Below are 22536 nucleotides of genomic sequence, written 5' to 3'. Positions count from 1 at the left end.
ACACAGAGCGAACAAACACAGTTTGCAATGGCATAGGCGCAGCCAAGAAGAGAAACCTTGAAGCAAATAATTTCTTCATGCTTTATTGTTCTGTCTGCTTCTTCCCTACGTTACTGGCATTTTTTGCCTACCTAGAGTGCAATATTATGGCTCTTGTTGCTGTTCTTCTGTTTATTTCTAGCACAGGCTCTCTTCCTCTCTGAGTGACGCAGATCAACCAAATTTTCTGCCATTCTGGTGGAAAATGGTTTGCAAACATTTCACCATACATAATTTTAATTTGCACAATAATAAGCACCTCTGTCTCTGCGTGGGGGAATTTGGAGACTTCTCCATTACCGAAGCAACAAAGTCAAAGCCGTGATGGGTTGTGTAGGACACAATTAGCCCGAGAAGATAACTACACAGGAATGCACGGGAATTTAGTGGAGATTTCACAGAAGTTGATGGGATGGGCATGGCTAATTCCCTTTACTCTGAGAGCTGACAGCAGCAGCTCTAACTACCATGTACCTCAGACCGCTCAAACTTCCCAAAAACGAAACTTAACCGTTTCACACCTGAGTTACAAAGATGTGTTGTCAAAGAGGGGGGCTGCTCGGGCTGGCAGGGATGGGGGGGAGCTGGGATTCAAGGATGGGAAAGCAAAAAGCACCGGAGATGAACAGCAGAGGTGAGCACCACAGCCTGCCCAGGTCACTAGACACCCACAAGCAGGGCCCGATCCTGGGCAGAAGGTGAAACGCTGCTCTTGGGCAGGTCCGTACGGGGAGCCCTCGCTCCCAGACCCTCACCACAGTTTCCCACAGGAGTGCTCCATTAGGGGAGGCAAAGGGACTCTGTGTGTGCAAGTCCTACAAAGCTACAGGTGTGACAAATGCCATGATGCGAGTCCTTAATAAAGGAATGATGGCAAAAGCAAGGTGGATGGACGATGGCACGGGAGCAGAGATGCGGTGGAGGGGTCACTAGCAACAACCACACACACACATGATGTGGGGAAAAGCTGCTTTCCCTTCTGTATTGAGGCGAAACACAAACCGGGCGCTTTGTTTCTGTGTCTGAACCCATGAGCTGCCTTCGGAGGTGCAGGAGAGCCCAGGGCTAGGCGAGACAGGCTTTTCCTCCCGAGGGCTCCTGCCCTGCACTGCAAGGGAATATATTACCCACATCTTGTTCTGCTCCACGGTGAAGCAGTAAGCAGCCTGGCTCACTGATCCATGCTTAAAATCCAGGGTATGGCTACCCTCATCTGTTCACAGTTGAAGCAGCCGCCACCGTTTCTGCAGCGCCAGGTGACACTGCATCAGCTGGGCACGCTGCGGCCGTGCCAGGAACGTGATGCGGCACAGACCATGCCGAAGCCGCTGTGTTTCTAACCACCAGCCCACACCACCAGCATTCAGCTTGGGATTTTCTGAATTTCCACTGCACTGCAGACAACTCTGAAGCCTTCAGAATGAAATCCTTACAACAAATGCAAGAAGCATTTAAAAATTATTTCACAGAATGGTTTGGGTTGGAAGGGACCTTAAAGATCACCTAGTTCCAACCCCCCTGCCCTGGGCAGGGACACCTCCCACTAGACCAGGCTGCTCAAAGCCCCATCCAGCCTGGCCTGGAACACCTCCAGGGATGGGGCAGCCACAGCTGCTCTGGGCAACCTGTTCCAGTGCCTCACCACCCTCACAGGAAAGAATTTCTTCCTGAAATTCTTTACTTGGGTAAAGCCTTCTTACTTGTTGTACACGCTTGTTCCCCTCTCAAAGGGCTCTTCTGTACTGCTGTAAGCAATTTAAAAACAAGACTTTCCTCAAACCCTGGTGCCTACCAGTACTGCTGGGGCAGCCCGGGCTGCATGAAGGGAACAGCAATCCTTTCCAGGCAAGGTATCAGGTGAAGGAAAGGCAAAGCTTTATTGCCACTATGGGTCAACAGCATTACATTTTACTACATGAATGCAATTAGCGGTTGCTATAGCAGCACAACAGCCTTTTTCTGAGGGTTTCCTCTGAGTCATCTATATGACCCATCACCAAAATTACATCCTCACCTGGGGCTTCGCACTGGGGTAAACAAGATGAATCTATCTTTGTGTTTTAACAGACCTTGCTTTAATGAACAGCGATGAATCAAGCTCAAGGCATCGGCATCCACATAAGTCCAGGTGCCAACGCATTTGTCCCAACGGCTGCAGGCGTTCTCTCTGGGGTGAGGGGCTGCTCCTCGCCCTTTGGGCATCAGAATCCCATAAAGGGACCTGGCTCCTTGACATTCGCGTAATCCTGGTTTTGCTTCAATAATTGAAGAGGTGGTTTTGCTCACCTGCAGGTGTTGCCTGGCACTTTCAGTGGTTTTCCCTCACTACCCTCGCCATGGCAGGAAGCAGGAGAGCTGCCCGTATTCAGCACGGCAGCACAGACGCAGAACCACAGATGGTTTGGGTTGGACGGGACCTTAGGCATGTATGAAGGCAGACAGACAAACACAGCCGAGCCAGCTCTGTACGCACAGGCACGGGACTGGTGCCTCAGGTCGCAATTTCCCCTCTGGAACATTTACACCGCAGGCGCCCAGATGCCGAGCTGGGCAGGTTTTAGGAACCAGGCAGAGTGCTGCAGGAGCTCTGTGTGGGGCACATCCTCCTCGCACGCCGGCCACCTCTCCCTGCCACAACCTCTACATGGGGACACACACCTGCGACCATCCCCAAAGGCCTGCGAAGGTCAGGAGGAGTGATTCTTTTTGCACTCTGTAATATTTCAGCTAACAAAGGTGAACCTGAACATATTTATTTTCAACTTCTGATTTCACAGCTCTGCCATCTGCACTATTGATCTATTAAAAGGACAAGATGAAATTCTAGAGAAGACCCGGGGGTCAAATAGCATTGGCGACTCCTTCCCTGAGGCTCACACTGTGGCAGCCTGACTTTGAACCTGCTGGTTTGGCTCCCAAACAGAAATTCTATAACCTGGCTCTAGAAGCCCTGCAATAGTATTTGTCATCTTCCCAGAAAGAAAATTTACAGTTTGAAAATATTATTGCTTTTGTTTTTATCATGCTCTGTGCCGATAGCAGTGACAGAGCACATCAGGAACACTGGAAAGAGGGGGGAAAAAATAAGGACGCACTATTAATAAACTGGCATTTGCAGATTAGTCAAGCAGAAGCAAAGACTGTATCCTGAAAGTGCCAGCTATTTTTCGTGGTTGTCAAGGCAGGCGTGACTTCAGCTCACCATACAGAAATTAAACCAAGCACCCAGTCTGCACTGTTCACAGCTTCTATTCTCAGCATCCCCAACTAAGGCTTAAGGGAACAGATAACACTGCGACAGAGAATAGCCATGACCGTGCCCCTTGAGCATCACTTGGTTCACAGTGAAAGAGAAGCAGAGCGAGGAAGAGTATGTTCTTCTTGAGATGCTCCTCCTACCCCCAAGTCAATGCCAAGAACTAAGGTTTGGCTTCAGGGAAATAACTGTGAAAGTCACTGAGCCGCACTGCCAGCCTTGTGGCCTGGTGGCAGCCCAGGTGGAGGAGGCCCTGCAGAATTCTAGGCACCCCAAGTAACCCTTTGATCGCATCCCGCTCCCCATGTCCTCCCCAAGCCACCTGGATGCTGCCCATAGGCAGAGAGTCAACAGAAACCAGGAGGCTGGGCATCTCCATGAGGCACCTGTGCCTTATGGGAGAAGGCAGCTGTCTTGGGGAGCTCGAGAATCTGCCATCTCCAACATGGTCATTATTTTCCAGAAAACACATCAATCTTGTGCAGACTGCGCAGGAACTTTACACAACATTTGCCAAGGATTTGGTCAGGTGCAATGGGATGTTCAAGGTCACATTGAGCTGGTGGGATACTCCAGCACTTGCGTTATTCCATCCATGAGGTGAGCAGCACCTCCGCAAGGAAGGTCTCCAGCCCACCACAAGCAGTGCCGCGCGCATGTCATGGCAAAGGGCAGCAGGGGACAGAAGGGAAGGGACAGCACAAATAGCTTCTTAAAAATACATATATCTGTACAGGAGGGAGGACTTCAGCAACGCAAAACCAGAAAAAGACCAAGAGAACTTTGTGCCTCCAGAACTACAACTGACCAACATCCTAGGTTGTTCACTGTCTTAAAAAGAGCCTTCAGACAAAAACTATAAGGTATTTGACTATCTTATGATGGGTTTAAATAACAGAAGTTTGGGGCCCATATTCTGGTAGCAGGAAAAGCTACTGTCACATTGATCTGGTTTATCATCTAACACCTAAAACTGGGAAACTGCTACACTTAGGAGTTCTAGTGAAACACAAAAGGTTTCCAATTTAAACTTCACCTTAGATTTATTCCCAGCAGTTCTCAGTTATGAAAGTCTCACTTCTTCTTCAAGGGTAGACTATAGCTACCAGCACAGACAAAACTCTCTTACAATCAACACTTTATCATCTTGCACATAGCATTTTCTTTTATGGACCATTTATTTCTGTGTTTTGACATTTTGTAGTTACTTAAATGCCTGAATTCAGTCTTACATGTTCTTACACAATGTAACATATAGCACTTTTAAGAGTTTGGTTTGCGAGTGACTGTTTATCAGCTGTTCCAAGCTTGTTTTGGTGAAATGTTGCAAAAACACAACAACATTTTGGTGAAATGTTGCAAAAGCACAAAAACTAACAAACACATAAGAAACGTTACATCCAAAGTTTGCTGCAAAGTGAGTTCTCAAAGCAGCATCCTGGGGTTCAACCACGGCACAGCAATGTCAGTGGCATCTTGACTGCAGGTAAATTCCTGCTGGTCACCCTCAGAGCCCAAGTTTGGGGATCATCATTCCCACGTAACTACATGCCGTCAGCCTTTGGAAAACTATTTGTCTGAAAAGCAAGATGGGAAACTAAATTGCCATGGATTCAGACCTTTTTAGACTTGCTGAAGCTGCCTGCACCCAGCGCTGCTCGAGGAGCCTGCTGGGTGCACCGTCAGCCACCCAAACTCTGCCTTCCTTCCGAGACGCCACCTTCACCTGAGCCAGCAGCTATCGCTGTCACACACCAACAGCTTCCACACCTGCCCTGACTACATCCACGCTGACCAGTGAATGTAGGATACAATACTTAGATTGTATAAATTAAAGTTCTCTCAAGAGAAGCAGGGATACATTTTACATCCAAGCACTCTGAAAAAAATAACTGGAAAAAAAAAGTTCCAAGCACGCTGAATAGCAAGCAGAAACTGGAAGGATTTCTCTACCTTCCTTCTGAAATTCCACATCAAAATAAAACTTTCAACCCTGAAGTGGTGCAGAGATTTAAAAAAAAAAAAAAACCAACCCAAACTGAGCTTTCACCTCTTGAGCCGAGATATGCAGTAAATTTAAAGTACATTTGGGGACTGGTTGATGTGAAGTTATCTTTCATCTCTGCACTTCCTGGTTGAAGGACCAAGAGTCACAGGCACCAAAGCCTCGTCTGCGCAGATTCAAGAGCATTTACTTCAAATTGCTGGAGAAGGGAAGCAGAGGCAGCAGGGCACCTTCAGCACTCACCCAGCATCTTGCTCAGAGGCTTCAGGCAGCTATTTCCCTTGTCTACCCACAAAGAGAAAGATAAAGCCTACACATATACTATGAATCCTCAGAGGAAAGGCACCTTGGAAGCACAATGTCCTGCTTTAAGCTTCTAAAGCGCCTGGATGTGACCACAGATCCATCCAGCTAAACAGAAAAGCACAAGCAGCTGGTTTTGGGGACCCAGGACTGGAGAAGACATCCCAGGGCACCAAGCCCACTCCCTTGCTGCTGCTGATATAAACTCCCTTCATAATTTTTTCTTACCATCCTTTGCCCTTCTAGAACTATTTCACAACCTTTGGCTTCAACTTAGTTTATTTACGACTGCCTTATGCACGTTCCTTCTTGTGACTGTACTTTCATCTTAAGAAGCTCCTTCCTTCTCCTGGTGTTTACAGCCTGCCCCGTTCCCTCTCCGACTTCATTTTGTTAGGGACTTATCTAAGCTTTCAGTCTCCGCTCAGGAAATATCCTGTTCCCTAATCATTCCTGGCCCCGCTCCAGTTCGAATTTATCTTTCTCAAATGTGGGTGACTGGCTCTGCATAAACTATGACAGATAAGGTGGCAGGAAGACCTTGTAAACAGCATTAATACTGCTTTAATTTTTAAGGGAAGAAACTCCCCTGGTTCATCCTGCAACCCCGACACTGTCATTTCCAACTTGCAGCAGAAACTCGCAGGTTTAAGACCCCAACAGCAGAAAATGAAGTACCACACTCAGCACCGTGTCTGTGTCTCCACTGAGGTGTCCAAGACAGACCGGCGCTGCTCACAGCGCCATGAACGCCGATTCCCGTTTCCAGACGGCAAACGAGCTGGCCAGCTCAGCTTGCCATAACATTAACACATAGCCTGCACGGACATTTTTAGCCATTTCACAATTACATGTAATTAAAGTGTTTTTAAAACTACAGATTGTCACAGGCCTGTGTATTTCAAACAGCTTCTTTTCAGTGTAAAATGCAAGTCCAGAACACCCTAAGCCAAAGAGTAATGTTAATAATCACAATATCCCATGCTTGAATACTCTAATTAAACCAGCCTAGATCTGGCCGGTACTCAGATGGACTCCTTGCAAGGCAAAGGCAAGGCAAGTCTGCAGGAAGGCACGCGAGGAGCTCTAAAGAGTCATTTTTTGAGCAATATGCAAACCCAGAAGGCAGTGACTACCAATTATCATCTTCTGTGGCACGTTTCCAGAAGCAGTAGGTGTACTTCTGGCCAAAGCCCAACTCTAATTATACGGTGTCCACCTACTTCTAAATTTTATCTGCAATTTATTTTTCATGTTCTCCTTATAAAATGTATTGACTAGGATTACTGGCAAGGAACAAGAGATGCCTTCTGTCCAAGACCGGGTGCATTTGAAGTGTATGACCCAATTCAAATTGTTTTTATTATTTCTCATCATATTATTTGGACAAAAGGCAGAATACTATTAACCAGAATTGACTAAGCCAAGGGGAAGCTTCACTGTAAAGAAACAAAGCTAGATATCACATCCCAGTTTTTACCAAGCTTCAATTTCTTAAATCAATGTAGATTGACAGCTAAACATCCAGGGTCTGTCATCTGCCAGAGATGCTTCCTACCTCCCTTCTTTGCTCTAAAACGGTCTTATTTGGGCAGCAAAGATCTGATCAATACCAAGACAAGCAATGGCAGTGACAAAACAACAGCCATTCCTAGGCTGAAGTGCTCAGTTATCTTCTGGTTTTCAGTGCCAGAATGGAAATACTTTCTTCTGAATACCCAAGAACCACGTTCATAAAGCCTGAAGCAATGCTGAAGCCAGTTAATTTGAGAATGCTCCGGTGTTAACAAAAGTCAATGCTTTTAAGTCTTAGCCTTCAACAGAGAGTCTGATTTATTTCCCCCTCTGCCCTCAAGTGACCGCAGAAACACCTTGTTTATTCCGCTGCAGCCTGCAACCCCCCTTCCTATTACATTTATCCTGATTTCAACTGAGACAGAACTATACGAACAGACTGTCCAGAAGAAATCAGGGTAAGAGAAAAATTTCCTACAAGTGACAAAGAAGGATTCTTAAAATACCACGATACATTGGGAAGGAAGTGTTTTCCCAACTGTTCTGTGCAAACCCTATCAAAAGCAGCTCAGTCAGTCATTAAGCCGAAAAAAGTAAGTCAGTGCAAGACATAAGGGAGATGAAGAGTCACCCTGCGTCAGCCAACACCTCTCGCCCCCTCTCTCAGCGTTGCAATGCCTCCGCTTCCTGAACACCCGACTTACACCTATAAATAATGTTGGCTTTTTTGTTGTTGTTCGAAGGGACATTCTTACTCTTAAGTATTCATTTGCTACAGTTACAGGATTAACCACTACATGTTGAAATAAGTCACAGAAATACTTACAGACCAAATAATTATCATTCTTCTAGACACAGAGTGATCTATGTTCCAGTAGATAAACGGGAGGAAAGTGATATAAAAAATCTCTTCGCCCAAAGCAGCTGAGAACTTGAACAAGTAGTAGTAGAAGTAGTTCTTCACAATATACTTCTGCGCGCAACCCTGGAAATTAGAGGATTTTAGAAAGTTTTAGTGAATTAGAAAATTATATCAAACATTTAAGATATTTTAACTGTTACGGTTCCCAGCTCTTAAACCAAATAATTTGCTGGAACAAGGATCAAGAAGTTAAGTTCAATTTTTATAATAAAATGAAGACTATAACAATAGCTCAATTACATTCCCTGCAGATAAAAAAAGATTTATTCAAACTAATTAAGGGTAGTCTTTCCTCCAGGGAAACCAAGGATATTTAAGAAAAGGTACTGGTGCTTAATTTTGAAGTTTCTACATCTGTAGACAAAGAGAGCCACCACTGCTTTTGCTGGAAATGCGTTTTGAGATGAAAAAAGTAAATTGCAATTACTGAACCATTTCATTTAAAACTTGCCTCATTACGGCAGCTTATAGCGAGATATATTAGCTTATAGCGCTTGCAGTGGCATTACAGCAGCCCTTACGCGCGCGTTGGCTCAGTAATCGCGGCTGCGTGAGCTGGTCCAGGGGAAAACAAGGCTGCGAGCGGGCGGAGAGAAGAGCTGCCCCTGTCACCAACAGATTTTTCTCTCCAATATCTTTAAGTAACAACAACCAGGATGTCTCTCTAACCAGTACCAGGAGATATATCGCAAGCAGTATCAGGTGACGCCGCTTAGAACTTTAGTCATTTTATTAAGCTACAGATTTCACTGCTGTCTGGATTTGGCAGCTAGATGATTTCATCAGATGTACCCCACCTAACATACTCGTTTTCTCTCTTCTAAAAGGCTGCACCCAGCCTGCCGGAGCTGGGAAGCCACGCAACAGTGTATATTATTAAGGCCATGACTTCGGTCACTTGTGGCAAGGTTTGCTGCCCTTGTTGCTGTTTGGGACTAGAACACCACTAAGAAGCCTCCCACCCTGTTAGCAGGAGCAACATGCGAGTGAATCACGTTTTATACAAACATCTGTATGCTTCAGAAAAGAGCAGAGATAGGAAGAGGATTTTTGATTTGGGGGCAGGAGGAAGGGAGCCCATCTAGTCTCTCTCCATCTCCCCAAAAAGAAAAAAAATAAAATATGGAAGTTGGCTGTGTAAATATGAGATGAAAGAACTTCCTGAAGATGAGAGATGAGAAGGCATCATGAAGGTTTCAGCAGAGACACACTTAGTTAAGGTATAGCTTTGGCATAAGCTCCTAAAACTCTTCTAAGAGGAAAGCTATTACACTTGGACTTGACTGTGTAACTAATCTACCAGAGAGTACGTCTCATCCTATGTGCTAGTGCAAAAATGTAAAAATCATCTAAGGAGTCTAGACATGCAACTGTGACTCATTGTAAAAGCCATTAGAAGTTCCAGTCCCTTAATCTGCTTTCAATATGGAGATGAGGCAAACCGCATGAAGACAACAAAGGCAAGACGGAAAGAAGGTGCATCCATTCATCTATCACAGAAAAAAAAAAAACCCAAAACCCGACAACTTAAGTTGATTTTTGCACCAATAAACAGAAAAGATGAGTCAGTGCTTTTGAAACACTGGGGTCGCAGGAGTGTTCTCCCATGCATTAGTAATAGAGGCCACAGATCAGCTGCCGGCATCCCTCTAAGGTCATGCAGCAGTGTGCTACAGCTGGCCAAATGATGGAGCAGTCAGTCCGAGTGTCTCGAGCCTCATACGCCACTTAGAAAACACCCCCAGTGCCATTAGCAACTCTGGTGCTTCTGTCTGACATCCTGAAACTGTATTTGGTCATACTTACATGGCCCCAGAGAAAGCTCTCTCCTGGCATCGCTAATTCCTCAATTAAGCATCAGTCTCCAATGTATTAGGAATTACGTGCTCATGTGCTTTAGACCAAAAATGATCAGACATATCCCTAAGGTAACTCTTTTATGCTTAGAGCCTCATGGGATGAGGGATAAAACTCTCTAATTCCAGTAATCTGTTTTGCGGGGTCAGGGGGGAATAATTTTTCAGCTTCTAAAATAAATCTGGAGTTAAAAAACATTTCCAGGCAGAAGGCAGGGCCAAGTCCTTCCACATGATTTTAAAAAAATTTTCTTTTTCTTCTTTTCCTTTTGTACCAGAAATCACTCCCCACTTGGGATTTTAGTTTGGTTGGGGTTTTTTAACAAATTTTTTTTTTTTTTGAAGCACTGCAGCAGCAGTTGTGGACAGCCCCGCGTGCGAGGCAGGGGACAAACAGCTCATGCCTGTGACACAGGATGGTAACAGCCCCACGCTGCGTGTGCAAGGTATCACAGAATCGCTCCACTTGATTGTAGGTAGCATACAGTAATAAAAAAAAAAACACAATTTTTTAGCTCCTTGTGATCCTAAAGCATTGTATGTGCAGAAAGTCTGCTCCATGCACCTTTGCACCCTGGGCCATGAGGGGTCCGTGGCCGGTTGCAGCCATTACCTCACATTTACTATTTATAGCCATTATTTCTGCAGAAAACAAAGACTGCTGTGCTTTGTGAAGCGCCTCCCCCTTTTACTCTCATTCTAACCCCAGTGCAGGAAAAAGCCATTACAACTATTTATGTGAAGGTTTAGCATCTCCTAACACTCTCAGAAGTTTATTCCATCTCTACTTTTAAATAACTCTGATCTTTAGGCCTGTTTATATTTAACGTACTGAAGTGACCTGATGCCTTCCCACAATCTCTGAAGCACTTTCGGTGATTCGGCCCCTCCATGTCCATTGCTATTTGCTCTGGATCAGAGAAGTTTTAATGGGCAGTAATTAAGACCGTAGAGAAAGTCAGCATTTTAAGAGCATTTCAGAAGCAAGAAGCCACGACATTCACAGACACAGAAGACAGGTAATTTCACACAAACAACCCTTCTTACCAACTATAAAATACCTATTTGGAAAAAAAAATAGATTTAACTGCTTAAATTACAAGAGATTCACATGTTCATGTGAGTATCCGTGAATTAAATACTCACCTGAAGTATTGGCACAGAAAATGGCTACTGTAGGTCATCCTAATTTCGCAATCTCTGCACACTGCTCTCAGGTGGGCGACGCACGCCAGGGCTCCCAGCGCAGCACCCGCCGAGGCGTAGCACCCACCCAGCCTCCCCCGGGGCACGGGAGCATCCCCACGGCCTCCCTACGGAGCCGTAGAGACAGGGCCAGCAGAACGGTCACCACCACGGTGACTCCTGGGAGACACTAACACAATGACACAGTGCAGCAGGAATCCCTAATTTTAGGCAGGATGCACATAAAGAATATTTAGCCTTTAGAGCTGAAGGAGCAGCAGCTGAACCACTAATGAAGTGGATTTAAAACATATTTTTAGGCTGAGGTATACATCCCCATAAGACAAAAAAAAAAAAAAAAGCAGTTGTGTAAAGATACCACTCCTTCCAATTCCCATAGGATTTCTCTCATCAAAGCACTCAAGAGGCAGCAGCTTTCCCTGCCCTCTCTCCGGAGACGAGCTTTGCAGCATCAGACATCTGAGGCTCAGAGCCTGACCCAGAGATACCATTAACCAACATTTTGTTCTCAGCTCTCAATTACTTCGGATCTTTCAGAAGACGTGCATGTTTAATTAACGCTCCTGAAGTCCCTTGCTTCCCTTCCAATGGAATTGCCTTGCAGAAGATCAGGAATTTCCCTCCCAAAGCCCCTAGTTAATACATTGCGATATTTCTTACTTAATGGATAGTGGGGTTTTTTTATGCTGCAAAAAGGCACAAAATTTAAAGAAGCCACCAAAGACCAGGCACAAGAATAAAAAGCCAAAAAATTCCCATCTAAATGCCACTCCCCATGGAGACAATGGAAATCAGACAATCCACTCCCGCAGTGCAGTACTGAATGGAGTATAACCAGTGGGAAAAAAAGCCTTCTGTATTGCAGTATCCTGTATAAGCAGTCAGTTTTAGGTCAGTTCTATGTTTATGAACTCTACCCAGTCAATAGAACAACCTGTCACGTCACAGCCAAAAATTAGGTATTGATCAGATTTTGGAAAATAAGAAAGAGCAAAAAACATGACATCAAAGGCTTCAGCTCCTCCACCCATCTGCGCAACCCATGAGCCCCTGCAGGGATGGGTTGAGGGGCACAGGGCTGGCAAGGGAAGAGGCAGCAGAGGAGGGATACAGACACATGAAGAAATCGCAGAGGTGTCAAAGACAGCAGAGGGGAAGGCAGTAGCTCACACAGCCTGCAAAATGTATGTTAGGGAGACCCAAGGCATGAAAAGCTTACCTAATCAAGCTCATATACATGTGCAGCTTCCCACTCTGTTCAAACTTTTAATCACGTAACTGTTTTCTTTTTCTCCCCCCTCTACCCGCTCCAGAATGTGATGCGGCCAGTTAACAAGAGTTGTCCAAGTTTATATAGTGTCCTTGTTCTTGGAGAGACCCCCAGAGCTAACAAACCTGAGAAAGGTGGGGATGGAGACAAACAGAAATCACAAGAAAACTCTCTCTCCTTCAACGCTATGAAGTTCTGACCAGCTCTGCTATTAGCAGAAAGGGCTTGTTGACTACCACACCAATAGGCGAGGTCCAATTGGCAGCTGTTGCAAAAGCATTTATAGTGGCATGCGCTAATGGCATAATGATTAGGGACATGGCCTTGAATCATCTTTTGATGCAGAAGCAAGACAATCTCTGCGTGAGAAGTAACAACGTGTGAGATTCAAGCCAGACAACCATAATGCTTTCAGCGGTCTCAGGCAAAGAACAAGCAAGGAGCCTAAAAGTCAGGCAGGACTTCTGGTAGCATTTCAGGAGTCTCTCCATTAATCCAAAGAACTAAAAAGGCCATTATGTAAAGCTCTCAGCAAGGTACTTCAGCAGAGCCATGCTGCATGGCACCAGGGACTGCTGGAAGCTGTTAGGCTAAAATGGGCCAGGCCTTGCAGGACCAAAGGCTGGGACCAGTCAAGAGGGAAAAAGGAATCATAGAATGGTTCAGGTTGGAAGGGACCTTAAAGATCATCTAGTTCCAACCCCCCTGCCCTGGGCAGGGACACCTCCCACTAGACCAGGCTGCTCACAGCCCCATCCAGCCTGGCCTGGAACACCTCCAGAGATGGGGCAGCCACACCTGGAAAGGTGTGCCCAGGATGCCCACCAGTGCTGCCATGCTGGGCACAACACTCACCCAGTAGGTGTCACACCATTTGTCACATCTTACATCAGTGCATCTTCATCCAAAGTCTCCCCTTCAGTCTGTACAGGATGGTCAGCTGGGACAGACACACGCACCTGCACGACCAACACACGCCCAGCACGTGGCAGCTAGGATGGGCCCAGGACATAGTTAAGACACCTTCATTTATCCCTGAAGACTTCATTTTTTTTAATCTTCAGATTATTTTCCCTTCCACTCTGATTAGTACTCAGGAGGTAGACTGAATTACAGGTTATATTTCTATACATTGCTCTTGAAGTAACATAATTAGCCCTCCTTCCTTCTGTTGAAAGAACACAGGTAGATGTAACAGGATCTGCCAAGACATTTAAATATAAAGGGGAATAAAGTAAGACCAGAGTTCACAGAGCACTTGCTTAGGCAATTAATAGGAAGAATTAATGAAGGAAAAAATAGATGATGTAATCTTCCTAAAAGAAAGACTTCCTAATTAAAAGAAAAAAAAAAGGGAAAAAGAAAAGTGCCTAAGTGTCTTTCAGAGACATAGGGGAATGGCTGCCAATGAGACGGAGATGCTCGTGAAGGACTATGCCTGCAGTCGGCTGGAAGGACAGCCCCCTGTTTCCAAAAAGACAGCCTCCCCGAAGTCTAGTCCTGCTCGTCCACCAAGGACGGATGGTTTACACTCCTATCACTCTGACAGAAGTCTGTCTAACCTGTGCTTACTGACGCCAATGGTGGAGGCTCCACTGCTTGCTCCAGGCCATCTCTGTGTGCTTTGCTCTCCCTGACACGCAGCCTGAAACTTTTTCACTGAAATTTAAACCTATGACAATTTTCTTATCTACTGCAGACAAGGAACAAATTGTTTCCTTCCTCTGAAGGCTGACATGGGAGAAGCTTGTTACCAGCCTTCAAAAAGGACATAACTGTCCTCTCTTCCACTGCTTAATTGCCTGGTATTTCTTACAGAAGATATTTAGTGTTTTTCAAACACGGCACTTAACATGCCCGCCTTGAATTACGGTGCCCAAAGATCAGACATGACACAGCAATGCTGAAGGAATAGTCCTGCATAGTTTCATTCAATTTGCAGGCTGTTTTCAGAACAGCATTCCACCACTGAAGCGTGCTCAACCTGTGATCTCCTCTAATATTTTTTTCTCCACAAAAGCACTACCAAGCCTATTGCTTCCCATTCTGTAGTTGGGTATTTATTACACCTGCTTGTTCAATAGGTATCTGCACCTATTGAATAAAGTCAGTTTTCAACCATACCTCCAACTTGACAAGACTATTTGATTTCTCTTCTTGTCCTCCAGCCTATCCACATCTCCTCCTAAGTTCGTCTCACAGGCAGCATGCCTCTCACACCTACATTTCCAGCTAGTTACTTCCACATGGCTCTGAAACCTATTCTGAAGAGACTCATTGTACTCCTTGCTTTACATCAAAAGGTGTTCTTCGTGGCACTCAAACTCACAGGCCATTCGACTTCATATATTCCTTTCTTAGCAGATGCCTGGAGAGTTGACATCCATGACTCCTACCAGCTCATATGCTTTGGAGCTTGTCCTAGTTGCTAATAAAAAAAGTAAGATCACCTGATCTTCTCCACAGTGGTCTCATGGTATCAGAATGATGTTTCAGCCCTTTTCTTCCAATATCATTCAGGGAAACCCAAAGAGGTCTACCTTCCACCACAGACTCGTAAGCAAACACCTACGGGCATATCCCTGACATGAGGGATAATGCCTTGATCTTTATTTCCTTGCACACTCTTCATAGAAAGTTGTCCCACTCATGGCCATTCCAGTTGCCTGAGTAACTCCTCAGACGTCCAGTTCTTATGCTTTTATTTTTAATCGCCGACGAGTGTCAACAGCAGTTCCCTGCCAAGAAAGCCGCACAACGCCAGCATAAGCAGGGCTAAAGGCATCTGCTTCTTGGTGAGCTCTGTGAAGGCAGCTCACCTCCTCCATCCTCTCAGCAAGAGACCAGCCCTGCTTTGCCAGCCAGAGGTTAGGCAGGTTGGACATCCACATTTCAGGTGCCCCTGACAAAAGTGGTGGGTGAGCTTCCCATGAGCTTCAGCATCCTCCCATGTTCCAGGAAGAACTGGCTGATTTGTACAATAAGGAAGTAACAGGGCAAGAGAGAGGCGGGAGAGGGAAGGGCAGAAGGAAAAGGCTTCCTTCCTCCCCGATTTACAGTGGGAGAACAGGTTTGTTTAATTGCATTTTAATTTGGGAGAATTAGATTGCAATTTTGTGAGGTGCACCACAGAGCCTACGCCTGAAAGTGTCTGAGGAAGTCATTTTGAGGGTTAGGTAGCTGCAATGTCTGTGGACAGAGGAGGGAAAAAAATTGAGTTAAGAACCAGAGAAAGTAAATTACAGAGAGCTCAGAAGGAGAGAAACTCCTGCTTTGAAATGGAGATCAAAAAAATTCCTCTGAAACTCAACGATATTTCATATCTCCAAAGGTTAAGTGTTACTAAAAGTGGTTTTGGATAGAAGAAGGATGCGTCACACAACAACAGTTTTCAAACTGCACAGCATTAGACGGCCACCCTGCCCACACGCCAGCTCCCTGCGAGCACCACCACCTCTTTTCTTTGACTTCCTGCCAGAACGCATGAGTCAGAGCGTCACTAGGACCTGCGTAGCTGCTAGATACCCAGGCTGCTCTCCAGAGATCTGGAGAAAGAAGAATGTGAAGCCCCTCAATCTGCTTTTCCCCCAGCATGCCTGGGTTTGGGGACCTCCCAGCTGACAGCAGCCTAACCCAACAGAAGCATAGAGGGACGGCCCAATGACCAAGGACTTCAATATTCTGTTTCTTTTCAGAGCAAAAAGCTTGTTCTCATCTTAAATCTTGGTTTTAGAAATTAACTATAGCCCGGGAATTTTACACCATAGATTAGTCACATATTTCTACCCAGCAGCATCATGAGCCCAGCCAGCCTGCTTCTGCATAAAGATCGTTTCTAAGGTAGAGGTCTATTTTGAGAGGCACAGAGCAGCAAGGCTTCTGGCAAATAAATGGGCAGAGTAACACCATGCCATTTTCAGACAACTAAATTATTATTATTATTTTTAATCTGTTATAATCAGGCAACAGCACAGGGAGAAGTGGCTGTTTCCCCAGCAGACAGTCCCAGGATTCAAGTCAAAGGGCAGTTTTCTAAGGTTGCACCAAATAAGGCTTCAGGTTAACTATCATTACAAATGTGCCAGTCCCAGGTAGATGGGCTCCTGGAAGGCAGAGGCCACTGTTAACAGGAAGGGACATGGTGTTCAAACAGCAGCCGTGACTGTAGAGAGGCCAGCTGGGCGACACCTCAGCAGCCAGCCAGCCCCTGGGGATGAGAACCATAGATAAGATGTTCTCAATTCACTTGCTGCCTCATTACGAGTTGCAATTAGTGCAGGCCACGCTGATGCCAGCACTGTTTCTGATGGGGAAAGACATAAGGACACCAATGGGTGACCCAGTGTCACCAACAAGTGCCATTCAAGCAGATGGACCATCCTGGTCCAAGGGCCTCATATTTGTCAGGGAACAGGTTCCTCGCTGCTAATGCCTCCGAGCCCTTTGCCATGCAAACATTTGGTCTTTGTGGCATGACTGAGGTGTCTGACACTCTCCTGGAAAACACAGCATCTCAACGCACAGAGAAACGTCAATAGGGAACACCAAAGGCGATATACCTAATTAAACTGGTTAGCATAAGTAAGCAGTTATAATTATGTCAAGCCGAGCTAGCTGCAAAGGGAATAACAACAACCCGGTCTGATGTTACAGAATGACCACACAGCTTCATGGGTACCAGCACTGGCAGGCTCAGGGAACTCCATTAGAAGCAGTTTACAGCAGCCAGTTGTCTTCAAAAAGAAGAATTAAACATAATTTTTTTTTTAAATTTTTACACCCAGTAATAAATATTCACCAATATAGTAATTAATTTGCATGGTAACCCTTACTAAAGCATTCACATACCTCTAAATCTAGACCAATAGCCTTGGACCAACCTTGGAAAAATAAATTACAGGTGCTAACTACACTGCACTGATATGAAGCCCTATAAAGCAAGAACCTGAATAACCATTTTAAATAAAAATCACATGGTTTAGACAATACTACCAGTACATTCTAGACCTCAGATTTACTTGCCATAGCAGTCAACAGTCACCTTCCATTGCCCAGATGACCCATAAGTATTCCCTGCAGAGCATACACGGGAGGTAAAGTAAAAGACTGGCTGTTGAAAGGAATTTTCCAGGGAGAACAGATTTTCTCTGGCTCCTCGCCCATTAAACCTACCCCTGCTCTTCAGAGACCCGAAGGAGAAAAATGACAGCAGATGAGCTTTTATTCTTCTGGTTGATATCTGAACTAATGGCCTAAGACATTCAGCAGAATTATAAAACAGCAAGTGGCTCACCTCCAAGTACTGGAATTAATCCTAGGATCCTGACAGCTCCTCACTATGAGGTACAGCAGCCTCCAAAAAGATGACTCAGGCTGCAAGCTGGGAAGCGCTTAGTCACCGAGCACCTAATCATCAGCACAACAACTTGGGCTCCTGGTGTGGCCCCTCGCACACCCCCTGCACCACCACCACCACCCACCTCACCAGCAGCAGGATACCTATTACAATCAGCAAGTGAAGTTTCACAAACTTTTATCAGCATCAGGTGTTTCTGCAGGAAGGTCTAGAAGGTGACTAGCCACTGGTAATGAACAGCATGGGCCTAGCTTTGCTGCCTGTTCTCCAGAGAGGACACTAGCAGCAAGAAAAGCCAGCACTTACAGATCTACACAGGGTGGCCGCACGCTACTTGAATCCTGGATGCAACTCTACTATCATCTTCTAAAGGACCATCACTCACAGGGCTGGCCAAAACCACCCATGAAACCATCTCTTTCATACACACTAACAATGTCCCTTACCAACAGCTTTCCATGGGAACCTTAAACCAAAAATTGGACACGTGCAAGACAGGCAAGCTCCCTCAGCCACCACACCGGTTAGGGGAGAGCTGGACATGAAGTACCAGAGCCTCAGGAGCGATGCTGAGGAACATGAGCCTCCTGCTCAGCCCATCGAAACAAGAGACTGGATCTCATGTTTCTCCAGTTGTAGCTTCAAAACGAGGAATGTCCAAAAGTTCAGCTATATCCTCTAGGAGGACAAAGCCCTAGCACTTGAGGCAGAAATGCCTTGCTGCCACCTCTCCTAATGGTGCTCATGGGCTTTTCTCACGAGGGCGTGTCTCACATGCTGAACCTACCTCAGCTACTGTCAACTTAACTGCTGCATGGAAAGGGAAACAATGTGAAACCAAGCCAGTAATATGATTCAAAAAGGAAAAGCAAGACTCTGAGGCTGATGCAAAAAATCTATTGCAAGGGAACACCACAGGAGAGAGAATTTGACTCAAGGTCTAAAGCGAGTCTCCTTCAAGTCACCAGACATCCCATCACAGCAAAAGCAGTGCTGTCATCTATGTCTTGCCAGTAATTAACTACATTTTGGGGGACTGTAATACATCTGAGATGGATGTGCAGTTTTTACCCACCCTTTCCGTTCTTGTTCCCATCACCTTGCTGCTATCCTGGCTATTAGCCTCCTCATCTAAGGCTCGAGCAAGAACTATACAATCACTAAATGTGATGGGGAAGTCTGTAAACGTTGCACCAGTTCGGAGCAGTTTTGACAGTTAAGGTATAACTACAGAGTAAACACACACTGTGATCTTTCAAAGGCAGAAAGAGAGATCTCAACAGATGATAAAGCATCTGGGAAAAGGAAGAGTGGAGAAAAACAAACAAAACTCTACATAGAACTTTGAATAAGAGATTATTTTCTTCTTTGTTCCCTTTAATGCAGGCTATCAATTTCAGGAGCAAAAGTCCATCAAGAGGTTACAGATAAGCAGGGCTCTACTTTTTAAATATACGTAACATTTATTTGGCCACTAACTAAAACACCGGACAAGTCTCCAGAAAGTTAGTATTTTTAAGCATGCAACTCAAGGACTTCATACAGAGCATCAGCAAAAGATAATCTTCCAAGCAGTTTCAGAAAGAAATTGCCTGCAAAGCAAACTAATATTAGGAAGGAGTACAGAAAACAAAGAATTATTAGCTAGAGACAAGATAACTACAAGAAGTTACTGTCTTGTCTTCCATAGTAATAAAACCCAACAATTCCTTCACTAAAAGCCCATGGGTTCAATATTAAGTCCAAGCCAGGGCATAAATCCAGATAGCGTGTTGGACTAGCACCATTTTGTATCATCTCGGATACCTGAATTTTCACTTGAAGTATTAAAAAGTGTTTCTATCTGATCTGGTAAGCAAGGGAACATCAAGAACATGAGCTAGGCAATGGCTTCAATATTTAAGAAACACATGCAGCCCTCGCTGTCGCATCTAAGCATTTATTTCCTTGTCATCTCAGGGCAGCTCCTGTGGGACAGACAGGACTGAATTACAAAGACTCAGAAATACAGCACTCATTGCGCTGCTGACCACTCTAATGAGGCCTTGCTGACTTTAAAAAAAAACAAACCACAAATAAAAAAGCCAAACCAGAAACAAACACATATAATCTGCAGGTTATACTTAAAAGACGACACTGATACATCACGAGTAGCACTGCTGGCAACAAATGCACACAGGTAATTAAAGGCCACCTCCTCCCAGATCATGAGCTGTCCTGTCCCATCACCCTCCTGAGGGATCCCACCTTCTCTCCATGCAGTATGGCGTTCATCCCTAGCAGGGCTGTCCACCCCCTCCCAAAGCACCACCAGCTGCGAGCCCTCAGCTCCTTTTCCCCCAAGTCCCTCCAGCTGGGCCAGCTTCAGCACATGGGCCAGCCCACATCAGATCCCGGGGGTCTGAGAGCTGGCACAGAAGAAAGGGGAACGTCCTGGGGAGATGGAGCTATGGCAGCCCCATCTGGCCAACCCTTCACATCTTCTTCACTCAAGTACTCAATTATATACTCTGTTTTTGCAGGTATAACCTACTGATCATTCAAGAACTTACACAGGAGAACCTGGGAGCTTTTAAGGCTACTGCCTTGTGACAGTAAAGACAAAGTAACTGTCTTTGTCTCATAGAAAACTTCTGACCTGATAATACAGACTTTGAAAGCCCCAAGCTTCAGAAAGGGATGCTCCAGCTGAGCACAAGGTCACTGGGAGTGGGATGGAGGGGCAGTGCTTAAGCACCTTTCTGCAAATGACTGCAGCCAAGAGCAAGAAACCACCACTGTCCGTAGAGAGTTTATGGTCGAAGACTTTGCTCTCTGGATTAGACGACTCCACTTCTTTGCAGACACACCAGGGCAATCCCAGTTCACTTAGCAACAGAGCAGTGAGTATGGTTTTTGGCATAAGGAAGATCCAAATTCACTTTCTGCATCTCCTGGCAGGTTACAGAAGACCCTCTTTGAATAAATGGATCTTCACAGGAGCATGTCTTTAATTCTAGCACTTCATTGAAACATTGGTCAAGTTATTATTCCCACCTCCGTGTTCTTTGGATTAGAACCCAACTTCCACATGCTTCAGAAGTGAGTGTCCTGATTATATGGAAACAAACTCTTCTGCTTTTATCTCCAAGTCTCATGAGGTCTCACCCAGGACATGTTCACCCTTCAGTAAAGGTAGCTGTTTCTTATTTTGTGAAATGCAAGACAATTGCTCCAAGCGAAGTGAATGGCTCTGTTCGTGGAGCATTAACTTGGATAGTATTTTAATATCAATACTGTTATATTAATCACATCTCCGTTCAAAAGCAAGTACTAAAAATAAATCCTTTAGTGAATTATCTGCATAATTGACTGAAAATAGTTTACTATTTTTCAGAAGTGAACAAACTGAAGGACTACCCCAATTTTCCTTATCTTCTAATTGAGAAAGAATCAAACAGCGCCTGATGAAGAGTTTTAGATGCTTGAAATAGGAAACGAAGTATTAGATGTAGAACAGGGAAGGGTAAGATCGTATGAGAGGGGAGGGGTGGCAGAGTTGTGGCGTTCACAGCTGGCACGTGTTTATTTTGCAGGTAGAGTTTGGAAGACCATTATCACACCTCCTTTCCAAAAGGCACCACGAAGTGATCTGCTAATGAATTCAAGCCATTACAGTAAGAGAAAAAGCAGGTCATCCAACCTGTACGCATGGGTTGCGTCATGCCCTTCCCTGTTCCCTTCAGATACACAACTGAATTACAGACCGGGCCACGGAACGCCGGGACCTGCTCGGCCCGGACGAAGCGCAGAGAGCGCGGCCGAGCCCCCGCCGCAACCGGCAGCCTCAACCCGCACAGCCCCGGCCGCAGCCCCGAGCCCGGGCCGAGCCGAACCGAGCCCCGTGGAGACCCGCCGGGAGCCGCGGGTCGGCGGAGCACCGCCGCCACTGCCCCCCGGCTGGGCAGAGACCCGCGGGAAACGGCACCCCGCTCCCAGACGCTACCCACGGGAAAACGCGCGTCCCGAGGCGGGTGAGGGGGGTTTCAGCGCTGGTGCGGACCTTCCCCGGGCCCCGCTGCAGGCAGATCCCCGCGCACACCCATTACCCCATTTCGGGGGCGCCAGCGATGGCGGGGGGGGTAAGGGGAGAACCCAAGAAACACCCCCCCGGCGGGGCCGGGATGATGCCGGTCAGTCTGCGGCCCCACGCAGCGCTCCGCGGCGCCGGCGCCCCCTCGCAGCCCGGCCCCTCCATCTCTCCTCCCGGTCCCCCGCCCGGGCAGGCGGCGGGATGACAAGGGGTGTCGCCCGGGGAGCCCCGGCGCGCACGGCCGCGGGGGGCGGCTCTGCTGAGTCACGGCCGGGCCCGGCCGCCCCCCGCGGCACTCACCTGCGGGCCGCGGCCACTCCGCATCCCGTTGCGGGGGCCGCGGCCGGCGGCTACCGGGCGGCGCTGCGCGGCCGTGCCGTTGCAGACGCCGCTTTCACCGGCCCCTTCCGCGGGGTCGCCGCCGCCGCTGCCCTCCTCGCCGGCGGGGAAGAGCCCGCAGCAGCGCTGGAAGCGCGCCACGGGCTGGGAGCTGCGCAGGGTGCCCAGCAGGCGGGACATGCTGCCAGCAACCTCCGCGCTCCGCGCAGCCCCGACCCGCGCAGCGCCCCGCCGGCCGCGGGGCCGCGGGCAGGTGAGCCCCGCCCCGCCAGGTGCGCCCGGCCACGCCCCACCAGGCCACGCCCTCCCGGCCACGCCACGCCCACACGCACAGGTGCGGCGCCCCGCCCCGGAGCGCCCCCTGCCGGCCGGGTGAGAGACACCCCAGCACCCCGGC

General features: G+C 46.8%; 1 protein-coding gene across 2 annotated transcripts in view; it reads right to left on the bottom strand.

Moving 5' to 3' along the window:
* SGPP2 (sphingosine-1-phosphate phosphatase 2) overlaps window positions 1-22319 on the bottom strand; it is a 37347-nt gene extending 15028 nt beyond the window's left edge. The window contains exons 1-2 of one of the 2 annotated variants that reach the window (XM_054206555.1): window positions 22101-22319; window positions 7945-8103 (exon numbers count right to left, since the gene is read on the bottom strand). In XM_054206555.1, coding sequence (XP_054062530.1) covers window positions 7945-8103; window positions 22101-22319 — 378 coding nt within the window. Of the gene's footprint in view, window positions 1-1380; window positions 1403-7944; window positions 8104-22100 lie in introns of those variants that run through there. The other variant, XM_054206556.1, reaches the window with a different exon arrangement.
* Between the last annotated feature and the right edge of the window lie 217 nt (window positions 22320-22536).

Source organism: Rissa tridactyla, chromosome 6 (genome assembly GCF_028500815.1).
Source record: "Rissa tridactyla isolate bRisTri1 chromosome 6, bRisTri1.patW.cur.20221130, whole genome shotgun sequence".
Taxonomy (NCBI): Eukaryota; Metazoa; Chordata; class Aves; order Charadriiformes; family Laridae; genus Rissa; species Rissa tridactyla.
This window is presented reverse-complemented; position numbering and strand designations above follow the sequence as displayed.